Raw genomic sequence first — 24,354 nt, 5'->3', positions numbered from 1 at the left:
TTCAAGATGGTATATTATACAAGGGGCCAAGGGTCATCATTCCTAAATCTTTAAGATGGGAGATGCTGACCCGTATTCATGCCAGTCACATTGGCGGAGAAGCATGCAATAGGCAAGCACATGATACCCTATACTGGCCCAACATGCAGAACGAGATTAGAGACTTTGTTAGCTGTTGCTCGGCAATCGGCATGCAATGAATATGCGCAGGCACAACAGAAAGAACCTATGATGTCGCATGTGCTGCCCACCCGGCCTTGGCAAATTGTAAGCATGGACTTGCTGAATTTTGCATTCCAGGATTTTCTACTAATTGTTGATCACTATTCTTACTTTTGGGAGATTGAGCTACTTCCTGACCTGTCTGCTGATACTACCATCAAGTGTTGTAAAGCACAGTTTGCACATTATGGCCAGCTAGATAGACTCATCTCGGATAATGGACCTCAATTTGCATGTAAGCAATTCAGACGGTTCTCTACAGATTGGGGATCTGAGTATGTTACCTCGTCCCCGAGGCACCCGCAAGCCAATGGCAAAGTGGAATCGGCTGTCAAGATAGTGAAGTATCTTTGTAAGAAGGCCAAGTTTGATGGTACTGATCCGTGGAAGGCCATTCTACATTGGAGGAACACCCCATCTGAAGGCATGGACAGTAGTCCTGCACAGCGCTTAATGTCTAGGAGACTGAAGACTTCATTGCCTGTGGCCAACAAATTACTTGATCCTTGTGTGGTTACAGGTGTCCCAGCAAAACTGCAGTGGAGGAAACAGATTGCCAAACTGTCATACGATGTGTCTGCTAAAGACTTACCTGAACTAAGCATTGGAGAGCCAATCCGTATGAAGCCGCTTCCAGGTGACAGGACCGGTCGCTGGAGACTGGGTTCCTGTGTTCAGAGGGTTGCTCCTCGATCATATCTTGTGGATGTAGAAGGCAGTCTTTACCACCGCAATCGAGTGGACATGCGAAGGGCAGAACGATTCACTGCACAAGCCTATGAGCATCCTGCACATGATCCTCCTGAGGTGCTCAATGCCCCAAGTCCTACTGGACCATATACTCAAAGCAGAGAGAACTCCGCTGTCATATCGGGATACAATGAGGATGACATAATGCAGCCACATATCCCATCAAGTTCTCCTCTGCCAAACACACCAGCCAGGAAAGAGGGTAGCTCCTTATCAACACCTGGAGCTGAACGGATTTCCCCAGGAAAATCCCTGTGGCCTTGCGTAGTGGTCGAGTTTCCAGACCACCAGATAGACTCAATCTGTAGTGTATCTACCAGTAACACAGCATGCCATGTTCAAGACTGTTCAGGATGTGTTTTAGTTTCATTGTTTACAAGGTTTGAATTGAATGTAAAAAAGGGAGATGTTATAGAGTCATTCTACAAATACTGTGACCCGACTTGTATCCGGTAATATTGCATCGCCTTATACTTCCTGCTTCCTGTTCTATGCAGTTCTGTTGTACAACGTGATTCCTCACACCAGCAGCTTGTGTTGTCTGCATTCCTGTACATGAAACAAGATCATTGTCACACCAGTACAATGTCACCAGAGCCTGACTGTGTCAGTAACCTGAGTGCTAGCCAGAACCAGTGTCCTCAGTGCCAACCACTGCCAAACATGTCCCATAAAAAGTACACAAGTGCGGATGTCTTTCAAATTCTGAGCATGACAGATGGGGGTAGCATGAAGGAACTCTCAAATTCTGATTAAGAATATGAACCTGTCAAAATCAGCAGTTCAGCGATGGCCACCTATGATTCCCTACTAGGAGTCAGGCATACTGAACATCCTACAGAACTGCAACAGACCAGCACCAGTAGAGAAGTACATACTGATGTACCAAACACTTCTCCAGCATGTAGTGGAGTGTTATAAAATCAGCCACAAAAATTAGGGCCCATGCTAGTGTCCCAGAGACTGCCCCCTACTTCAGCAGTGTCTATCATCCTCCCAACCAGGCATTCAGGTAGAAAAAGAAAAATGTACCCCTGTTCATTTTTTAAAATAGTTTTTAATTAACAAGGGGGCCCCAGATCCCCCCCATGTGAAAGAGTATGGTTACATAGTACCCCTACTCATTCACCAAAAAGTGTAAAAAGTGAGTAAAAACACAACAGAGTTTGACAAGTTCTTTAGTAAAACGTCAAGCTCTGCATCGGAAGAAGGCTCCCACCGTCTGACAATTCTTAAATGTTGTTAATAAGTATTGTTAGGCTGCTTTTTTTTTTTGACAGTTCTAGCTTCCAGGACCTTTTCTATGTTACAGCAATGCAGCTGTGATTAATCAGAGCTGACTTGCCGTGTACTGGGACAGGGAGGACTGGACATGCTACACATGCCCTGTGTACAAGTATGACCTTTTTTTGTGAATGTGTAGCATGCCCAAAGTCTGCAACTAGTTAAACATTTTAACAACCACATAACAGTATCGCACTTTTCGCATACCACAATAAAATGTGACTTCAAATAATATTCCTGGGGGGAGGGGCTTGGTGACGTCATGGCGCTTATGGTCAGCTGACCCACTCCAGAGAGAGATCACGAAGGGGAATACAAAGAGAGCTTCCCATTATTAGATGGTGTCTAATAGCAGCTGTATACAATATATGCGAATATCATTAGGTAGAATGGAGCACCTGGATCATGTATGCTGAGTGGAGAAGGAGCTGAACCAAAACGGAAGGAGGATTTCGGTAGATGTTACACCATCACTATATGTCCACCTAGAGGACACAAGTTATTTTTGACCAAACTTAGTTGTGAGGTCAAAAATTTCAGGTGAGGGCACAGCTGGTGTCACTGATGGTGGAGGTGCACTGTATATGAAGAAAGAAGATAAGGAATGTTGATGGAAAAGATTTTTATTTGGAAGGATTATGAATAAGGAATGACGGAACTATTTCACCAGATTTTGGCATGTTATTTGTAGTATTTTTCACCAGTTCAGTGATATTGGGAATATTATTTGAAGTCACAGTTCATTGTGGTATGAGAAAAGCACGACACTGTTATTAGGTGGTTGTCCTATGTAGCACATTTACAGTTAGTTCCATATATATTTGGTCAGAGTCACAATTTTAGATTTTTTTCAGGTATTTACCAAAACATATTCAAGCTATAGTTATATCATGAATATGGGCTGGAAGTGCACTCTCTCAGGTTTAATTTGAGGGTATGTACATCCAAATTGGAGGAAGGGTTTAGGAATTACAGCTCTTAAGAGTAGCCATCCCCCTTTTTCAACGGACCAAAAGTAATTTGACAATTGAATCTAAAGCTGTTTCATGGCCAGGTGTGGGCTACTCCCTTCATTATTTCTTCATCAGTTAAGCAGGTAAAAGGTCTGGAGTTGATTCTCTGTGTGGTGTTTGCATTTGGAATCTATTGCTGTGAACCTACATCATGCGTTCAAAGAAGCTGTCCATGAAAGTGAAACAGGCCATTGTAAGGCTTCAAAAACAAAACAAATCCATCAGAGAGATCGCAGCAACATTAGGAGTGGCCAAATAAGCAGTTTGGTACATTCTGAGGAAAGAAGAACGCACTGGTGAGCTCAGCAACATAAAAAGGCATGGACGTCCACAGAAGACAACAGTGGTGGGTGATCGCAGGATCCTCTCTCTCTATCGTACAGAAAAACCCATTCACAAGACCCAGATAACTGAAGGACACTCTCTAGGAGGTGGGCGTATCATTTTCAAAGTCTACAATCGAGAAGACTTCATGAGAGCAAATACAGAGGGTTCACCACAAGGTGCAAAGCATTCATGTGTCTGAAGAATAGAAAAGCCAGATTAGACTTTGCCAAAAAACATCTAAAAAAGCCAGACCAGTTCTGGAAAAGCATTCTTTAGATGGATGAAACTAAGATGAATCTGTACCAGAATGACGGGAAGAAAAAAGTGTGGAGAAGGCTTGGAACAGCTCATGATCCAAAGCACACAACGCCATCTGTAAAACATGGTGGAGGCAGTGTGATGGCATGGGCATGCATGGCTTCCGGTGGCACTGGGTCATTGGTGTTTATTGATGATGTGACAGAAGCAGCTGGATGAACTCTGCAGTGTTTACAGATATATTGTCAGCCAAGATTCAGCCAAATGCAGCAAAGCTAATTGGACGACGCTTTACAGTACAGATGGACAATGATCCAAAACACACTGCAAAAGCAACCCAGGAGCTTCTGAAGGAAAAGAAGTGAAATATTCTGCAATGGCAATTGAGCATGCATTTCACTTGCTGAAGGAAAAACTAAAGGCAGAAAGAGCCACAAAGAACAACTGAAGACAGCTGCAGTTAGAGCCTGGCAAAGAATCAGAGGAAGAAACCCAGTCTTTGGTCATGTCCATGGGTTCCAGACTTCAGGCAATCATTGCCAGTAAAGGATTCTCAACAAAGTATTAAAAATTAACATTTTATTTATGATTATATTCATTTGTCCAATTACATTTGAGCCCCTGAAAATGGAGGGACTGTGTATAAAAATGGTTGCAGTTTCTAAAATTTTTACTTTGTATTTATGTTCAACCCCTTGAATTAAAACTGAAAGTCTGCACTTCAAATTCATTTGGATTGTTTTGTTTTGATTCTGGTGGCATACAGAGCCCAAAGTAGGAAAATTGTGCCTGTGTCCAAATAGAGTATATATGTACCTAACTGTATATGAGTATGTGTAGGTGTGGGCAGCTTTTTATTTTACCCCTTTTTTTCTATATTGAATTGATATTCCAGTTTTATTTAACTGCTTGTGGGTTTATATAGTATTTATATTTAATAAAAATAATAGTGCAGCGCTAAAAAATATATAAATAATAATAAAATAGTATGGTAATAATTAATGAATTAATGGATGTTCGTGTAGTAAATCTCAGAAGCAGCATCAATGATAAATAAATAATAATAAATATAGATATATAGAAGTTCATGTGAGAAATCTAATATGCGACACCAATAGAACTTCCTCTGCTGTAATACGCTTGTGACTGGTAGAAATAGCAGAAATGCGCACTCACCAACCGCGCATTAGGAATGCGCATGTAAGTAACCATCAACTGAGGTGGATAACAACAGATAGATGACAGGACATCGCTCTAGGATATGAATCATCAAACTTGGGTGAAGTGATGTACAGCAGGGCTCCGAAGTCTCCTTAATACCGGATGAACAGCCTGGATAAAAATAGGAGGTTAAAAAACAATATGATGCACTATAATATATATTATAGTGCATCTTATTGTTTTTTAACCTCCTATTTTTATAACTTTTTCTCTCTGATTCAATATATGATTTGTTATTTTTATATCATCATCTTTATGGCATCTATATTTTATTCATGTATTTAATTGGATTTTGTTATGTACTACTGAGCACCTTTTATGCCGTGGATGAACAATTCATACAGTTACCTGATAACATGTCCGATTATGACAAACGTTTAATACACTTATCTTGAGTGGTGGTTTGGTTATGTTATTTTTATCATTCCTTTAATTGATGATAGTGATTAATCTCACTGTCATCTATGTTCATCTTTTTCTCCCTTGGGTTCTGTCACACTCTTCGTGTGCATGGACGTCTCATCCTGAACGTTTTGACAGCAGTTTGCAGAGCATCTAGTTCTAATAGAAATACCCACGGCAAAATGGCGTCTCGATTGGTGCACATGCGCATTTCCCTGTTCTTCGGGAAGATGGTGGCGATCCGACGCGCATGCGCGGACGCGGCTATTTAAACTCTGGCATCCGTCACGCAGCTGTTGGCCTCCCCTCTGATGAAGTGCCGTAGCACGAAAGGCCTCAGGAGAAGCCGACAGCACGTGTGATGTCATTTACCGCCGTGACCACGAGAGGTCCAGCGGCCATTTTACTCTAGGGTCAGTACACTATCCTTGTCTATCAATTTTGACATATACCTGTACTTGTACCCACACTTTTTATACGCTGAAATAAAGCATTTCCTACTACACTATGGGCACTCCCTCTTAGTTTTTGACCCTCTATTGAGGGTTTCAGATCCACAGCAGCATTTTTTACTACACCAATATCCAGAGGAGAAAGCCCATCTATCCAGGCTGTTTATCCGGTATTAAGGAGACCTCTGAGCCCTGCTGTACATCACTTCACCCAAGTTTGATGATTCATATCCTAGAGGGAAGTTCTATTGGTGCCGCATATTAGATTTATCACATGAACTTCTATATTTCTATATTTATTATTATTTATTTACCATTGATGCTGCTTCTGAGATTTACTACACGAACTTCCATGAATTAATTTTATTACCATACTATTATATTATTATTTATATATTTTTTAGCTCTGCAATATTATTTTTATTATGATATGAGGATTATGTGATTCCTTTTAGTGTCCTAGCTGCTGTTTGTATGAGCGCTCGCTTTATCTTAGCATTTCCTGTCTGAGTATTTATATGTAGTTAACCAGTTCCACGCCACCCTATAACAGAAATATTGCTACAGGGCGGCACAGGTGTGAAAAATCATGTATATATACTGCTACAGGGGGCGCGCGCGTGGCCATTCTCGGCCTCGGCTGTCAATCACTGACTCCCAGATGGTGATTACTTGCTGGCACCCGGTGATCGCCGAGTATCTCCGATGGGGGAGAGACCTGTATGTAAACAACACAGATCTCTCCCCTGTCAGCTCCTGCACACTGCTTTGTATGGCTCTGCATAGCAGCATGCTTACAGTGAAAAACAAACAGAGCCCATGTAGTAAAACAGCACACAGTTAACCCTTTGATCACCCCTCATGTTAACCCCTTCATGCCCAGTGCCATTAGTACCCTGTCAGTGCTTTTTATTAGCACTGATCACTGTATTGGTGTCACTGGGGATGTCAGTGACACCAAGTCAGTTCCCCCCAATGTCATAATGCCCGCTGACGTCCTGCACTCCTGCTATACTAGTAAAAAAATATCCCAGTATATATACCGCCATTTGTAAACACTATAACTTTCACATAAACCAATTAATTTACATACATTGGGATTTTTAGTAGCAAAGACACGGAGAAGAATACATTTTGGCCTAAATTTATGATGAAATTTGAATATTAAAATTTTTTTACTGGACATGTTTGTTAGCAAAAAGTCAAAAATATTGTTTTTTTGTTTTCAAAATTGTTGACCTTTTCTTATTTATAGCGCAAAAAATAAAAAACTGCACAGGCGATCCAATACCACTGAAAGAAAGCTCCATTTGTGGGGGAAAAAAAGGACACAAATTCCATTTGAGTGCGGTGTTGCATGACCGCGCAATTGTCTGTTAAAGTAACACAGCACCGTATCGCAAAAAATGGCCCGGTCAGGAAGGGGGGTAAATCCTCTGGAGGGCGAGGGGTTATTTATTTATTTCAGGTACTTATATAGCGCCATCCATTTATGCAGCGCTTTTACATATATATAGTACATTCACATCGGTCCCTAACCCTCAAGGGGCGTACAATCTAAGGTCCCTAACTTACATACATACACATACTAGGGACAATTTAGACAGAATCCAATTAACCTACCAGCATGTCTTTGGAGTGTGGGAGGAAACTGGAGTAACCTACCCAGGCACAGGGAGAACATGCAAACTGCTAACCATTTAGCCATTAAACATTTTAGTTCACAGACGGCACTAAAACCTGACTGGCCGACTACTTTCCATTCCTTTCATCTGTTTTTATTTTGGTACAATGACCTGTACATAGTGTCATCCTGACCTTTGGTGACGTTATGGTTACTCCTTCTCCTTGTTTTACAGGTAAGACTATTATATCAGACATCATCGGGGAGACGTGGCTTCCTCATATGAAGAGGACAACTCTATTCTTTCAGATAACCGGATTCAGACCAAAGAAAATTCACATAAATTTATACCTGAAAAGACGAAATGACATGATAAAACATCTCATCCTCTCATGGGTATCTGTGGACAGTCCATCGGGTGGGAGAAATAATACAACGTATGATACAACGTTACCGGTGGAAATGGAAGTGGAGATGACAGAAGCAGAAGATGGAAACCACAAATGTGATTGCAGAATTTCTCTAACTCCAGACGCAGATACAGATGACGGAGCCGTCCTGTCTGTGGAAGTCGATCATGCTGCCCTGCGATGGCCCCTCTATAGATATCACATTCTGAATGTGATCAAAGGTGAGATCTGATTACCTGCACCTGAATAAAATGTGAGACATTTCTAGATGTACTGTATGAATGTGAAATCTATACTGTGTATATCCAGCATGAGACAGGAAACCCCCAGATATAGTCCAAGTTTGCTTGTCCTGCGATTTTATTCAGCAACACAGCAAACAAATGCAGTGTTTAGGTGGGAGGGCTTTGTACAGCATGTCAGGACCATCAAACCAACAAAGGAAATGCTTGTTCAAGCCGCATAAGTCTAGGTGCACAGCTATGCATTTTTGCAGAAATGCACAGCGGTGCATTTAACATGATTTCCTATGGGACAGGTTCTCATCTCCGCGTTTTCACCTGTTTCATTTTTTGGAAAGGCTCAGGGACTTTTTTAAAAGCAAAACGTTGCGTTTTTGGTTCTATAGACTTGAATGGAGATGCTGCAGAAAAGCATGTAGTGCGTTTTGATGTGTTTTGCATTTTATTTTGCCCAGCAACAAGTTGAAAAAATAAAAAAAAACGCAAAAATATGGCAAAGCCGCAAAATGCACCGCAAAAAGCACTGCAGAAACGGATCAAACACAACTCCCCTAGGTGTGAACCGCGCCTTAAGCAGTATTAAACTCAAAAGCAAACATTTATTATATTGCAGCTTACCAATTCTTAGATGTCATGGCTGCATTTGTTTTCTTTTTTTTAGGCTTTCTTTCTTCTATTTCTCACCTGATGATCCAGCCAATAAGTCTGCTTTTTTTCAACAGAACAAGCTGTCCTGCAGATATAGTGATTAAAAGGTTAAGACAAACAATTTGCCACTGATAGAGGTGCTTACACTGATCAGCTTTTATTTCTTCATGTAAAACCTTTAGGCTGGGTTCACACTGCCACGACTTGGGATCCGACTTGTGAGACCCCCATGACATGTGAAATCCCATGTTAGTCAATGAGAGCCGTCTTAATTAGCACTACTGAAGTTGCTCCGACTTTAGACCAGGTTCCTGTTCTACTTCATGGCGACTTGTATCTGACTTGTGCCCATAGACTTTAATGGAAGTCTCCTCCAAGTCGGATCCTCATCTATATTGATGTGATTTGGATCCGACATTATAGGAAGATTACCCAGCATTCCCTGAAAGTTGCTTCAGAGTCGCTGTGCGCAGTCCAATTTTCTTTGGTATCAAGGGGGTGTTGACAGAGACCATCTGACTAGTTACAGTAGGTGGCTGAGGAGCAGGCCCGGACTGGGACATAAATTAGGCCTGAGCATTTTGGACTGAGCAGCACAAAGCCCAGGGACCCTTTCCTCAGAGTTTGGTGGTGGAACGCCAGAGCCTGGTGGCAAGAGCGACCTTTGCAACCCTGGTAGTTCCACTAGTGTCAGTAGGTTTTTTTTAATTTTTATTTAATTTTTTACGATATTATATTTTATTAATTTTTTAAATTTTTTTGTAGGCAAAAATGAAGGAGAGAGCAGGAAAGAAAGAGGAAAAGAGGGAAACAAGAGACAGAGAGAGAGAGAAAGAAAGGAAGGAGGGAAGGAAGGAATGAAGGAGGGAAGGAAGGAAAGAGGGAAAGAAGGAGGGGGGGGGGGAGCATATAGGAGCCCAGGGCATGCAGCCTGCAGGAGATGGATAGGAGAGGCGGCCGGGCGGAACATAGAGGAACAAAGAAATGCACCGTCCTCTATGTGCCACCCAGCTGCCTCTCCTGTCCAGGCGTCCCCAGCCTTCTGGGGCAAATATAACAAATGGTATGCAGCGCTAAATGATATAACAAACATCAATGTAACTATAGCAACAATAAATGGATGAGACGATAAACCATCAATCAAACTTTAAATTGTTCCATATAAATAAAGATGAGAAATAAACAAATGTCACAGTGGAAACGGATATATTAAAATCCAATCAGGCTTGTGGACGGATCCGGTAAATAATTGCGCTTACCACAAAGACATACAAACAGAACGTTGTATGTACAATGATGGACATCAGGGCCTGGTCCGCAAATAGGACAGCATCCGGTCACCATGTAAGACTCCCAGGAATCGTGGAAAGCCTCTCCAAGGTCATCTCTGGTTTCGCCGGCAGGTCCAACGAAGTCCTCTCCCAATAGTACTTCTCTGGATCGCTCCACCTTGATGGGGCTCGTAAATAACGAACCAGAGCAAAATGGCAATAATAGTGAAGTATGTCTTTATTGGGTATAAAAGCACAATAACATGTAAAGGAACTCACAAAAATGGAAGTCAATGCCCAGGTCAACCGAAGAGGTTCCTTGGTAATTAGTGGCTCCCTGGTGATCTAATGGCGTCTGTAGGGTGGATCCCCTAACATGTTTCGAGCCACGCTCGTTGTCAAAGGGGTGAATCCTATCCAAGGACGCCAGTATTTAAAAGTACCGCGGTCGCGCATGCGCAGTGAGCACCTCGCGCCGCTTCAAATCAATAGCGCATGTGCGGGTGACGTCACCCGTCAAACATCGCCGGACCACAACGCGCATGCGTAGGCGCATGCGCGGACACGTCCCGAATCTCCAATACATACACACCCGCCCACCAATAGATGGACGAAGCTAGGAGAGGAAGACCACACTGCGCATGCGTAGGCGCATGCGCGAACGTCACTCATAGTGACGAGGATTACAATAACAAATCCCCCCCACCGGTGGGCGGGCAGAAACAAACAGGGAGGCAAATAGAAAAGGAAGCCCAGTCACCATAGCAACCACAGCGCCCCTGCATTAACTTAAAATAATCAAATTATGAAAAATAAATAAATACATATAAAAAGAATTATATGGAATGGTGACAAATGATTAGGTACTCTTAAAGGGACCACAAACCTTAACCCAATAAAATAATTGGTAATACAATCCACCATTATGCTGTAGTCCAAAGGCATACCATCAAACCAACAGCACAAAGGGGTACCTCATGGGTACAGAACCCCCCAACAGGAGCCTATAACCATAAATATACATAAAATCATAATATATTGATGTTAATAAAACCACAATACGAAATATTAAAACGTGTCCATATAGAACAATATTAATAGCTGATAATGTCCAATTGGTACCTTGAAATGAAATAACCTCAAAACAACAACAGATATATCTCAAATAAATGAAAAAATAAAACAATTAATGGACATATAACTCCTATTCCATTAAAAAAATGTACAAATAAACCGGCATAACCGCCAGTCACATGACATACAACCCAGTACATTAAAAATCAATGGAAATATATATTAGTATAAACCAATATACATAAAGAAACTTCTTATAAATATTATATATATAAAAATTAGCCCCATACTATTCATAAATGGGCCACATAGAAAATGGATAAAATAAATACCATAAAAAATGGAATAAAAATCATAATATCCCCCTTGCTCAAACTATCAGGGCACAGATGAATATATATAAAAATGGATAAATTGGCATCAGATAGGTAAAACATAATAATCGTAAAAACTATATAAATACTCAACGTATGGATAAAACAAAGGGCATGATTGACTAAAAGGAATCAACTATTATCAATAAAGGAATTAATATCTAAGTCTACATTAAGACCCTGAGGTTGTAAGGATTTGAGCTCCACTATCCACTTAGTTTCGAGCTGGGACACCGCTCTCCTTTTGTGTCCCCCCCTCCACTGCTGAGCAATCACATCAATGGCAGTGAATCTTAATGAAGAAGGGTCCCTAGCATGATGGTCCCTAAAATGCTTGGAAAGTGAGTGATATTTAAAACCTTTTTTGATATTATTAAAATGCTCTCTCAAGCGATCTCTGAGGCATCTTGTAGTCCTACCCACATACTGAAGATTACATGAACACTGAAGAAGGTACACTACATGAGTAGTATTACAAGTAATCACTGGATTAATAGCATAGCATTTACCCGTGACACTAGATGCAAAAACCCCCACCTTAGTTTTATGCTTGCCATCGTATCTACAGGCAATGCACCTATTACATGGGTAAAACCCTTTGAGCCCGAAAGAGGATGACAACCTCTTTGGTGGATCTACCACATTGGGGGCCACTGTCAGCCTAAGAGGGGGTGCCCTTCTAAAGGTAATTTCAGGAAACTCTGGTAATGCCTCACCCAAAATAGGGTCACCTTTAAGAATAGCCCAATTTCTCTTAATTATCTTGGTGACCTCTCTATGTTGTACGGAGAAGTTTGTAATAAAAGGGCAAAATTTACTTGGTCTAATTCTCCTTTCCCCAGTAAGTAATACTGTCCTATCAAAAGAGGCAACTTCCTGAATAGTTCGATCCAGACTAGCAGGATCATACCCTTTTTCTGTAAATCTCTTTCTAAGTACCAATGATTGATATTGATAATCATCTAAATTAGTACAGTTTCTCCTCAACCTAAGGAACTGCCCCTTCGGGATATTACTTAACCATGTTGGATGATGGCAGCTATCTGTGGGTATATACCCATTTTTATCTGTATTTTTAAAATAAGTTTTCGTTAAAATCTTACTGCCATCATTAATCAAAACCAGATCTAAAAAGTTGATTTCCTTAAAATCATAAACGTAGGACAATTCAATATTCAAACTATTATTATTAAGAGTAATAAAAAAGTTTTTAAGTGAAGATTCATCCCCCTGCCATAAAAGGAACACGTCATCTATGTAGCGCCTACAAAAAATCAGGGGCGGCCAGTCTCGAGAATATATTAAGTCCTCCTCCCACCTGGCCATAAACAGATTGGCCAGGCTGGGGGCAAACTTAGCCCCCATAGCAACACCCGTGACTTGCAGTTAAAGACATGGTCGAACCAAAAGAAATTTCTACGCATAGCGAAATCAAGAAGTTCCAAAATGAACTCCTTTTGTTGTTGAGGGATATCAGATACAGTATTAAGATAGAACTGAGCTGCCTCCATACCATCACAATGCCTAATGTTGCTATAAAGAGCAGATACATCTGCCGTAACCAGATAGGTTTTCTCATTAACTCCGAAGTCAGTTAAATCAACTAATATCTGCTTCATGTCCCTTAAATAAGCAGGTGTTGTCTTAACCAAAGGCTGCAGAAAACAATCCACATATTCCCCTATACGGTAATTCAGTGATCCTATGCCACTAATAATCGGTCTTCCGGGAGGGCACACCGGATTTTTGTGGATCTTAGGGAGGCAATATAAAACCGACAGCCGGGGGGCAGCTGGGCATAAATATGCTTTCTCCTTTTTAGTTATTATACCTTGATCGAAGCCCTTATTAATGATATTCTTCAATTCCTTCTTATAAGGGAACAGAGGGTTTTTAGAGAGTGGTTGATATGTTTCTCTATCATCAAGTAAGAGAAACACTTGAGTCATGTAATCTTTCTTATCCATGATAACAACTCCCCCTCCCTTATTAGCGGGCCTGATAACAAGATCTTTATTAGCCAACAATGACTTTATCCCATGATTAATCTTATGTTGATTCCGTAAGTTTTTAACTTTAATTTTATCTAGATCTTTTAAGACCATGCTTTTAAAAGTATTAATATGCGATTGTGACGGGGGGTTAAAAAGTGAGGCGTTACTTAAATTAGACGGTTTAAAAACATTAATAGAAGGATTGGACAGGGGTTGCGTAGTTAAAAAATACCTCTTTAGGGATAGTCTACGTGTGAACCTATGAATGTCCACATATGTGCCAAATTTATCCAGTTTTTTCTTGGGTGCATATTTTAAACCCTTTATTCAATAAATTAAGTTCATCATCTGTAAGTTCTACTTTACTCAGATTAAAAATACCCTCAGCTTTTACATTTTTCTCTTTTTGTGGTCTGTTGACTCTCTTTCCTCCTCGCTTTCCTCTGTGCGGGCACTTTTCTTGCGAGTCTGGCCCCCCCCTAAAAAATGATTAGGTTTGGGGTTTTGAGGACCTGATGTCCTATTAGACCGAAAGCTGGGATTTCTTGGCCTTTGATTATTCCTAGAGTTATATGAAGAGCCCTGCGAGTTATAATTCACATAATAATTTTCCCTTCTGTCATCAGGATAAAAATTATTTTGTTTATATGGACCGTTATGACCCTTATGCTTCGGAGGTTTCCAATATAATTGATCATTACCCCCATTGTAAACCCCATTAGAACAATAGTAATTACCTTCTTGTGGATCCCTCCAAGATACTCTACGTTGTCTTGGTGATTGGACCCAACCTCTGGGATGGGGATAATATTGAGGTCCTTCATTGTGATATTGATCTAAAGGGTGTGATCTAATGTCCCTATCTCCTAAATTCCTATCTTCATAATCATAAAGGTCATCATACCTATTATGAGTCGGAACATTATATTTAACTCTAAATTGTCCCTGTTTGGAGGACTTTGGTAAAGTAGGCGGGGGTCTAGGACCATTGGGGGTCCTATTGTGTAAAGAAGAATGCCTCAACTCAGTAGTTCTAGTGTTTCCCTGATTAGGGCCAGTTGAACTATCCTCATCACTACTGATAGAACTCTGCCATTTAAATACTTTATTATTCTTAAAATCTGTTACATCCCTATTGTACTTTTTCTTCTTACTTTTTTGTTCCCTTTCGGTCTTATCCAAAAGGTTTTTAACTCTATCAGATTCTATTTTATAGTCCTCTCTACTCATATAGGGTAACAGTTTCTCCCGTGTTTTATTAATCTCATTATCAAGAAAGGCTAGTTTCTTCTTTTTCCGAATCACTAGAAATTTTAATAAGTCTAAACCCATATTGTTAAAAAAGGTGAACCATTCTGTTTCACAGTTAATGTCACCATTTTCAGGGGGAACCTCCCACCTCAAGGATCTAGGTACCATTCCTTCTTTATATTTCAATAATTTTATTGAGAAACAAACATATTAAAACAAGATGGCAAACAATAAAAGAAAAAAAAAAAAGAGAAAAGGCCCACCAACAAAATGGAACCAGATTCAGAATCATAAGCATAATACTGGTAGGTAAAAAAAAAACAAAAAAAATTTAGCAGATAATAGCATTACAATGCACATAAAAAAAAGTCACAGCCATCAAAATATATAAGTTTCAAAGATCAATAAACAACAATTATAGCAAAATAGACCAAAAATAACAAAGAAAAATAAAAATGTTTCAACAAATAGTAGGAAAAGAGAAAAAAAGGGGAAAAATAGAAAAAGGGGGGGGGGGCCAGCTGCCAGACACTCACGATACAGTAATATAAGCAATCCAAGGATCCCAAGTCCTCTCAAATCTGGACACATCATCAGAGACGATACTCGTCAGTTTGTCATTAACCATTATCCAGTTGAGTTTTTGTTTCACCCTATCCAGCGGGATCAAAGATTGCTTCCAACTCCTAGCTATAGTAACGCGAGCCGCCAATAAGATATATACAATTAATTTAATCGATCCTTTGGGAACATCAGAGGGTAGTATATTAAACAAGGCTACCTCCGGCGATCTACGGATATTAATTCCTGTCACTGAGTAAAGAAAATTAAATATGCGGATCCAGAACCTACTCACGACTGGGCATTTCCACCAGACGTGGAACATAGTACCCTCTTGACCACAGCGTCGGAAACAGCCAGATGAAACCGAAGGATACATAATGGCTAGGCGAGCAGGGACCAAATACCACCGAAGTAGCGTCTTGTAATTAGATTCAACAAGATCAGTGTTAATCGAAATCTTCGATAGGGCATGGGCCGCCGTCCGCCAGGTATCCAAATCCAACGAACTATTTAAATCCCGTTCCCATAAAGTCATGTAAGACAATTTAGTTAGGGGATCAACCAACAGAGCATAAACAAGGGACAAGCGACCTCGCATTACCCCACTCGCCCCACAGGAGACCTCGAGGGAAGTAAGCGCACAAGGTTCTGTGAGCAGTCTAAGTTTGCTATCAATAAAAGAGCGAAGTTGATGGTAACGAAATATCTCTCCACGAGGCATCCCACAAAAATTCACAAAATACTGACAAGACCGAGGGCGAACCCCATCTAAATAATCACCAATACGTAGCAACCCCTTATTAATCCACCATTGGAACCTCGCGAAAGATAAACCCGGAACAAACTCAGGATTACCAAACACCGGAGCCAACGGAGTATGCGGAGAGAAAAAAGGTTTACGAGCTCGCCATCTATCCCACACTGACAATGAATAAGATAGAGTAGGACACAAAATAGGAGGGCGCAATCTATTGGGAAGCCACATGAGAGTACCAATAGCATATGGACGGCACGAAAGAGCCTCAATCCCAACCCATTGGGGGACATTTCCCCTGGCCGTAGTACAAGATAGTTGTGCTATTTGGGCCGCCTGAAAATATGCAAAAAGATTAGGGAGTCCCAAACCACCATGCCTCTTCAAAGAAAACAAGGTAGATTTGTTCAGCCTAGGGCGCTTTCCCCTCCAAACAAATCTGGAGACTGCAGCCTGCAGGAAGACTAGTTCCCGTTTGGGAATCAGAATTGGTAACGTCCTAAAATAGTATAATAATCTAGGTAGGAAGGTCATTTTAATAGAATTAATTCTACCGAACCAGGAAAGAGAAAGATCCTGCCAGGCTAATAAGTCATTCTTAAGTCGTTTGAAAAGCGGGAGATAGTTGGCCTGGTATAGCGTCGATACAGATTTCGTAAGAAGAATCCCCAAATAGGGGAGAGAACCAGGGGCCCACTGAAAAGCAAAGTTTTCCCGGCAGTAGCGAACCTCTGAATCGGGTAAAGAGATATTCAAAGCAACAGTTTTAGATGAGTTGAGCGTAAGACCGGAGACCTCAGAAAAACGATGAAACAGATGGAAGAAACCAGGTAGAGACGTTCGAGGATCAGATATGTACAGAAGAACATCATCGGCAAATAGGGCACATTTATGAACCCTTTGACCACAGGTAACACCCGATATAGAGGAATCAGCGCGAATAGCAATCGCAAGAGGTTCCATCCCCAATGCAAAGAGCAACGGAGAAAGAGGACATCCCTGTCTAGTTCCTCGCTCTATCAAAAAAGGAACTGATTTGTGTCCACGAATGGATACTTGAGCTGACGGGGTAGAATATAGGGCCCGCAACAACGTCGTAAAATAAGGGCCAAACCCAAACCTGTCCAACGTTTTAAACAAATAATCCCAGGACAGACTGTCGAATGCCTTCTGAATGTCCAATGACAGTAGAAAAATTTCCCTTTGCGACGATCCATCCCAATTGGACTGCACAGCTGACAGCAAAGCTATAGTCCGCCTAATTTGGTCCGATGTTTGTCGACCACTTATGAATCCTGATTGGTCATCATGAATGTATAAGGCCAAGAAGTTATGGAGCCGTAAGGCCAGGATTTTAGTAAGAATCTTTAAATCACAATTAATTAAAGAAATAGGCCGGTAATTGGAGACCATAGCGGCATCCTTGAAAGGCTTGGGAATGACACTAATGAATGCCTTATTTTCCTCTGGGAGAACCACTCCCCCCTCCCGCAAATAATTAAAGTACAGGGCCATATGGGGTATCAGAATGTCCGGGAAAGCTTTATAGTAAGTATTAGGAAGACCATCCGGTCCCGGGGCCTTGTGAGAGGCCAGGGATTTCACCGCATTCCCAACTTCTTCACAGGAGATAGGTTGTTCCATTAGCTCCCTATGTGCCTCCTGGAGGGGGGGAAATGAGATAGACTCCAAAAAAGCCTCCAGAGAGGAAGAAGAACAGCCCCCCGTGGGCGAACTATAAAGCTGAGAGTAAAAAGACTGAAATTTGTGGAGGATCTTACCCGGGTCCTGGGATAACGAACCATTGTCCAGTCTGAGCTTGGGGAGGGCCGTCTGGGAGTGTCTAGGAGTCAGCTTGCGTGCCAACAAGGTGCCAGGTCTGTCCCTCCAAGTAAAGAATTTATGATTAGACCAACGAAGTTGTTTATCCGCAGTGGTAGTAAGACATAAGTTAAGTTCCAGTCGGGCCTGGTCAAGTTTAACTAACAAATCAGAACTGGGATGTTGCTTATGTTGAGCAACCAGGTCAGTATATAACTGAGTTTTAGTAGCAAGTAGGTCAGTTCGGGCTTTTTTTAAACGAGAAGAGAGTTGAATAATATAGCCCCTGACTGAGGCCTTATGAGCAGCCCAATTAATCGCCGGGTTCGTGTCCTCTGCTTTATTAAAATCAAAAAACATTTGTAGGTGCGATGAAATTTCCCGACAATGAGATGGATTACCCAAAATAGAGTCATTAAGACGCCAATGAAAAGCTGTCTTACCAAGAGTCTCGGACGTCAAGGTGATAGAAACTGGGTCGTGGTCAGACCAGGGTGTGGAAAAGATTTTAGCAGTGACAAGTTTGGGGAGCGAATATGTATGAAGAAAAATATGGTCAATGCGAGAGTAACTATTATGAGCCCTGGAGTAGTGGGAGTAGTCTCGGGAAGTAGGATTAGCCTCCCTCCATGCATCAATAAGATCATAGCGATATAAAAGTTGAGCCAATTTACGGCTCCGTCTAGAAGGAGGCTGAAGCGTGGCGGTTTGGGAACGATCCAGAGTCTGATCCAATGCTAAATTAGAGTCACCAGCTAGAATAACGTCACCCTCAAATTCTCCTACCAGAGTGCTTAGCAAAGATTGGAAAAATTCAACCTGATTGGTATTGGGGGTATAATAAATTAAAAAAGTGATAAGGTTTCCTCCCAAGTGGCCTTTCACCAAAAGATATCGCCCCTCCTTGTCCCGGATAATTTTAGAGTCAACAAAGGACATTCGGCGAGAAAAGCAAAGGGCCACCCCCCGCTTTTTCTCTGTGGCATTAGCAAAAAAGCAGAGAGGGTAATTTTTATGAATATAACGTGGAGAGAAGGAGGGTGGAAAATGAGTCTCCTGTAAGGCAACTATATCCGCCCCAAGGGAGTAGTATGAGCCGAAAGCCTGTATACGTTTGGATGGGGAATTGAACCCCTGAACATTATGAGAAAGGAAGCGAATTTCTCCGCTAGTGGACCGTATGGAAGACATGACAAATAATTATGGAACTAAGCATAATAAAGACCCCTCGTTCCTTAAAAGTATGAAGATCCCTAGAAGTCCCTAAATGTCGCCAGCTGACCCCCCAAAAAATCAGAAAACAACAAAAAGAAAAAAGACAGAAAAAAAAAGAAAAAAGAAAAGAGAACATTCGGATCACAAAAGTCCAAATGCCAAGTGACCGCGGTACACAAAACAGTATCAGTAAATGAATGAAACAATGTACCAGGAAATACAGAGCAATAGCCCTGCGGTGGAATAGGTCTGCCCAGAGAAACATTCCCGGGGAAGAGTCTTCCAATCAGGGAGAGCGCAAAGACACTCTCCGGCACTAACAGCAGTTACAACCCATCAACAATAAATCAAACGCACAGCGTATTGAACAAAAAAACAAAGCAATTAGAGCCACTGAAAATGGTATTCAGCAAACAAATGTAATTAACATCCTAAGTCCCACCCCCGGCCCATCCCCCCACACCAATATAACAACAGCGGCCAATGCTCCTAAGAGCCACAGAGAGGCCGCCATCAATGAACATATGCCAGCGAAAAGTCCCCAAAAGAACACAAAAGTTCAAGAAGTCCACCCGGGCGGATTCCGGGACCCCTTCTTCTTAGAGGATGGAGTAGTCCACAATGGCTGAAGCAGCGGAGGTCGAGAAGCCGATCCCGTAGGAGAATGGGACGTCGGACTGCGAGATATAATACCCAGCTGAAGCAGCAACTCCTCGCCATCCTGGAATGTAGCAAACCCATAGGACTTTCCATTAAGAGTGAACTGCAGACGAAAAGGGTAGGCCCAACGATATTTAATGCCCTTTTGAACCAAGTGAGAAAGAAGTGGCTTGAGGGAGCGCCGCCTCTGGATAGTGGCCGACGAGACATCAGCAAAGATTTGTACCTTGTGCCCTGCAAGCTCTATATCCGGATTCTCCCTGCCAAACCGCATAACCGCTTCCTTAACCTGAAAAAAATGAGGCTTGACGATGATATCTCTAGGAGGCCCCCCTTGCCGGGGGGGGATCAATGCCCGGTGAATCTATCAATCTCAAGGTGAAGATCATCAATTTCAGGCATAGCGGACCGCATGAGGGTATGTGCGCAGCTAGTAAGCTCCTTAACCGACTCAGGAAGACCTCGAATGCGAAAATTGTATCGCCTGGCCCGATTCTCCAGGTCATCAATTTTAGAATACGCCTCCTCCAGGCGATCTTGCAAGTCGGTGATCATATTAGAATTTTGGGAGATACTTTGGACTGTCGCATCAACTTTAGCCTCAATACAGTCTAAACGGTGGCCCAAGGCCTGAAAATCCTGCTTTAAATCAGCCGCCAGTTTTGAGGTAGCTCTGTCTAATTCGCGTTGCAGCAAATCTGCGAACCGAGCTATCAAAGTTGCATCACAAGAGTATAGAGGCGGGTCAGGAGGAATCGTTGGCGAGGAAGCCGGGCTATCATCAGCGGGATCTGGACCGCTATGCTGGCTTGAAAAAATGGCAGCTATGTCGCTGCTCAAGGGCGAGGATGCAGGGGAGTCATGGCTCAATGGACAGGCCGAAGCCTGGGACTCTAGTGGCACAGGGCTGGAGGATGACTGGGGGGGCTGCAGGAAGTCACTCACCCCACCTAACGATGCTGCTGCAGTCCTCCCTGGCCCAGCGTGGGGCAAGGAGCCCATCTTCTCTCTCCGAGGGAGAGGTGCTGCTGTAGGAGAGGCAGAGGAGACCCCAGGAGCCGCGGGCGCCGATCCGGCCGCCATCTTGGTCCTCCCAGTCCCCGCAGGGAGCCGCAGCTGGGAGCCTCCACGGCTCTTAATCGCCAACTTTCCGGGCATATGTGCAGGTGCCCGAGATCCGGAGAGAGGCAGGGGGGGGGGGCCCCGGGGGTGAAGCGGCACTATGCCCTTTTATGGGCTGCTGTCAGTGCCGGAGATGTGCGGAGCTAATGCCGGGACATCCGATCCCGGCGGCCGCGCAAGCGCACTCTCCACCATTCCTTCTTTAATATACTTTTTAAGAAGGGTGATATCCCATATAGTTCTAATCTCTGCTGTGGCATGATTAGCCAAATGGAGAAAAATGCCATGAAGGTCATCATCAGGAGTATCCTGAATAAACACATCATCAGTAATGACTGATCTCTTGGATCTAATCTCGAAAATATCCATGATAATTGCTGCTCAACTCAATACAGAGGCAAAAAATATATATCAAACTCAAAAAGGGTAAGTGAGCGCAAATCCCAAAATAGCAGCTAGCACACAAGGCAATCCTCAACACCAAAAAATAAAATATAACAAATGGTATGCAGCGCTAAATGATATAACAAACATCAATGTAACTATAGCAACAATAAATGGATGAGACGATAAACCATCAATCAAACTTTAAATTGTTCCATATAAATAAAGATGAGAAATAAACAAATGTCACAGTGGAAACGGATATATTAAAATCCAATCAGGCTTGTGGACGGATCCGGTAAATAATTGCGCTTACCACAAAGACATACAAACAGAACGTTGTATGTACAATGATGGACATCAGGGCCTGGTCCGCAAATAGGACAGCATCCGGTCACCATGTAAGACTCCCAGAAATCGTGGAAAGCCTCTCCAAGGTCATCTCTGGTTTCGCCGGCAGGTCCAACGAAGTCCTCTCCCAATAGTACTTCTCTGGATCGCTCCACCTTGATGGGGCTCGTAAATAACGAACCAGAGCAAAACGGCAATAATAGTGAAGTATGTCTTTATTGGGTATAAAAGCACAATAACATGTAAAGGAACTCACAAAAATGGAAGTCAATGCCCAGGTCAACCGAAGAGGTTCCTTGGTAATTAGTGGCTCCCTGGTGATCTAATGGCGTCTGTAGGGTGGATCCCCTAACATGTTTCGAGCCACGCTCGTTGTCAAAGGGGTGAATCCTATCCAAGGACGCCAGTATTTAAAAGTACCGCGGTCGCACATGCGCAGTGAGCCGCTTCAAATCAATAGCGCATGTGCGGGTGACGTCGCCCGTCAAACATCGCCGGACCACAACGCGCATGCGTAGGCGCATGCGCGGACACGTCCCGAATCTCCAATACATACACACCCGCCCACCAATAGATGGACGAAGCTAGGAGAGGAAGACCACACTGCGCATGCGTAGGCGCATGCGCGAACGTCACTCATAGTGACGAGAATTACAATAACAAATCCCCCCCACCGGTGGGCGGGCAGAAACAAACAGGGAGGCAAATAGAAAAGGAAGCCCAGTCACCATAGCAACCACAGCGCCCCTGCATTAACCTAAAATAATCAAATTATGAAAAATAAATAAATACATATAAAAAGAATTATATGGAATGGTGACAAATGATTAGGTACTCTTAAAGGGACCACAAACCTTAACCCAATAAAATAATTGGTAATACAATCCACCATTATGCTGTAGTCCAAAGGCATACCATCAAACCAACAGCACAAAGGGGTACCTCATGGGTACAGAACCTGGTGTGCCCTATGGCCAGTTTGGGCCTGCTGAGGAGTGGTCTCTGGATCTGACTGTATCCCAGGTATAGCTTTCTATAAGTATCAATATCTCTGAATACCTACAGGTTACAGTCTGTTTTCCTGCATATTATTGTCCCGCATGAAATTAGCTTTGACATGGATATAAATATGGCATGCTTCGAATGTCTGCTTTACCCAGGAGGGATAAGATGTTCTAGTGCAGCGGTTCTCAACCTGGGGGTCGAACGACACTTTCCCAGGGGTCACCTAAGACCATCGGAAAACACATATTTCCGATGGCCTTAGGAACCGAGACACCGCTCCTCTATCCGTCTCCAGGTGTGGGCGGGATGACATGCCGTCCCTGTCATCTGGACACACCCCTGGGATCAATCCTCGTCAGTGATTGGCCGCCGGAACTGTAGCTCAGGAGAGGCACACAGGCGGCCAATCACCGGCGAGGAGGTGGAGCTTGGAAAGGAGGAGCCGAGCGGCACCGCGAAGATCGTGCGAGTGAAGAGGAGGAGAGCGGCCGGAGAAGGAAGACATCTGACCGGTAAGTGTCTGTACCATGGGAGAGGGAGGGAGCGAGCGAGCCCAGGCTGGAGCAGGGGTCAGCAAGGTAAGTATCATTGGTGTCAGTGGGAGGAATAGTGCCCAATCATTGGTGTCACTAATACCAATGATGGGGCACTATTCCTCCCCGCACTGACACCAACGATGGGGCACTATTCCTCCCACTGACACCAACGATGGGGCACTATTCCTCCCACTGACACCAACGATGGGGCACTATTCCTCCCACTGACACCAACGATGGGGCACTATTCCTCCCACTGACACCAATGTTGGGGCACTATTGCTCCCCCTGATACCAACGATGGGGCACTATTCCTCCCACTGACACCAACGATGGGGCACTATTCCTCCCACTGACACCAATGATGGGGCACTATTCCTCCCACTGATACCAATGATGGGGCACTATTCCTCCCACTGATACCAATGATGGGACACTATTCCTCCCACTGACACCAACGATGGGGCACTATTCCTCCCACTGACACCAACGATGGGGCACTATACTTCCCACTGACACCAACGATGGGGCACTATTCCTCCCACTGACACCAATGTTGGGGCACTATTGCTCCCACTGACACCAATGATGGGGGCACTATTCCTCCCACTGATACCAATGATGGGGCACTATTCCTCCCACTGACACCAATGATGGGGCACTATACCTCCCACTGATACCAGTGATGGGGCACTATTCCTCCCACTGACACCAGTGTTGGGGCACTATTCCTCCCACTGACACCAGTGTTGGGGCACTATTCCTCCCACTGACACCAGTGTTGGGGCACTATTCCTCCCACTGACACCAGTGATGGGGCACTATTCCCCCCACTGACACCAGTGATGGGGCACTATTCCCCCCACTGACACCAATGATGGGGCACTATTCCCCCCACTGACACCTATGATGGGGCACTATTCCTCCCACTGACACCAATGATGGGGCACTATTCCTCCCACTGACACCAGTGTTGGGGCACTATTCCTCCCACTGACACCAGTGATGGGGCACTATTCCCCTCACTGACACCAGTGATGGGGCACTATTCCCCCCACTGACACCAATGATGGGGCACTATTCCCCCCACTGACACCTATGATGGGGCACTATTCCTCCCACTGA

At 43.2% G+C, this 24,354-nt stretch overlaps 1 protein-coding gene across 1 annotated transcript in view; it reads left to right on the top strand.

Annotated features, from left to right (window-relative positions):
* The window catches only part of LOC149456053 (uncharacterized), a 140,367-nt gene that overhangs the window by 103,599 nt on the left and 12,414 nt on the right, over positions 1-24,354 (top strand). Inside the window, exon 7 of the mRNA XM_089685530.1 lies at positions 7,789-8,184. Within this exon, the coding sequence (XP_089541656.1) occupies positions 7,789-8,184 (396 nt within the window). The remainder of the gene's footprint in view (positions 1-7,788; positions 8,185-24,354) is intronic.

Source organism: Staurois parvus, unplaced genomic scaffold, assembly GCF_062004578.1.
Source record: "Staurois parvus isolate SC_StPar_1 unplaced genomic scaffold, SC_StPar_1.0 ptg000379l, whole genome shotgun sequence".
Classification (NCBI taxonomy): Eukaryota; Metazoa; Chordata; class Amphibia; order Anura; family Ranidae; genus Staurois; species Staurois parvus.
Note: the sequence above shows the minus strand (reverse complement) of the source record. Positions and strands in the feature narration are given on the sequence as shown.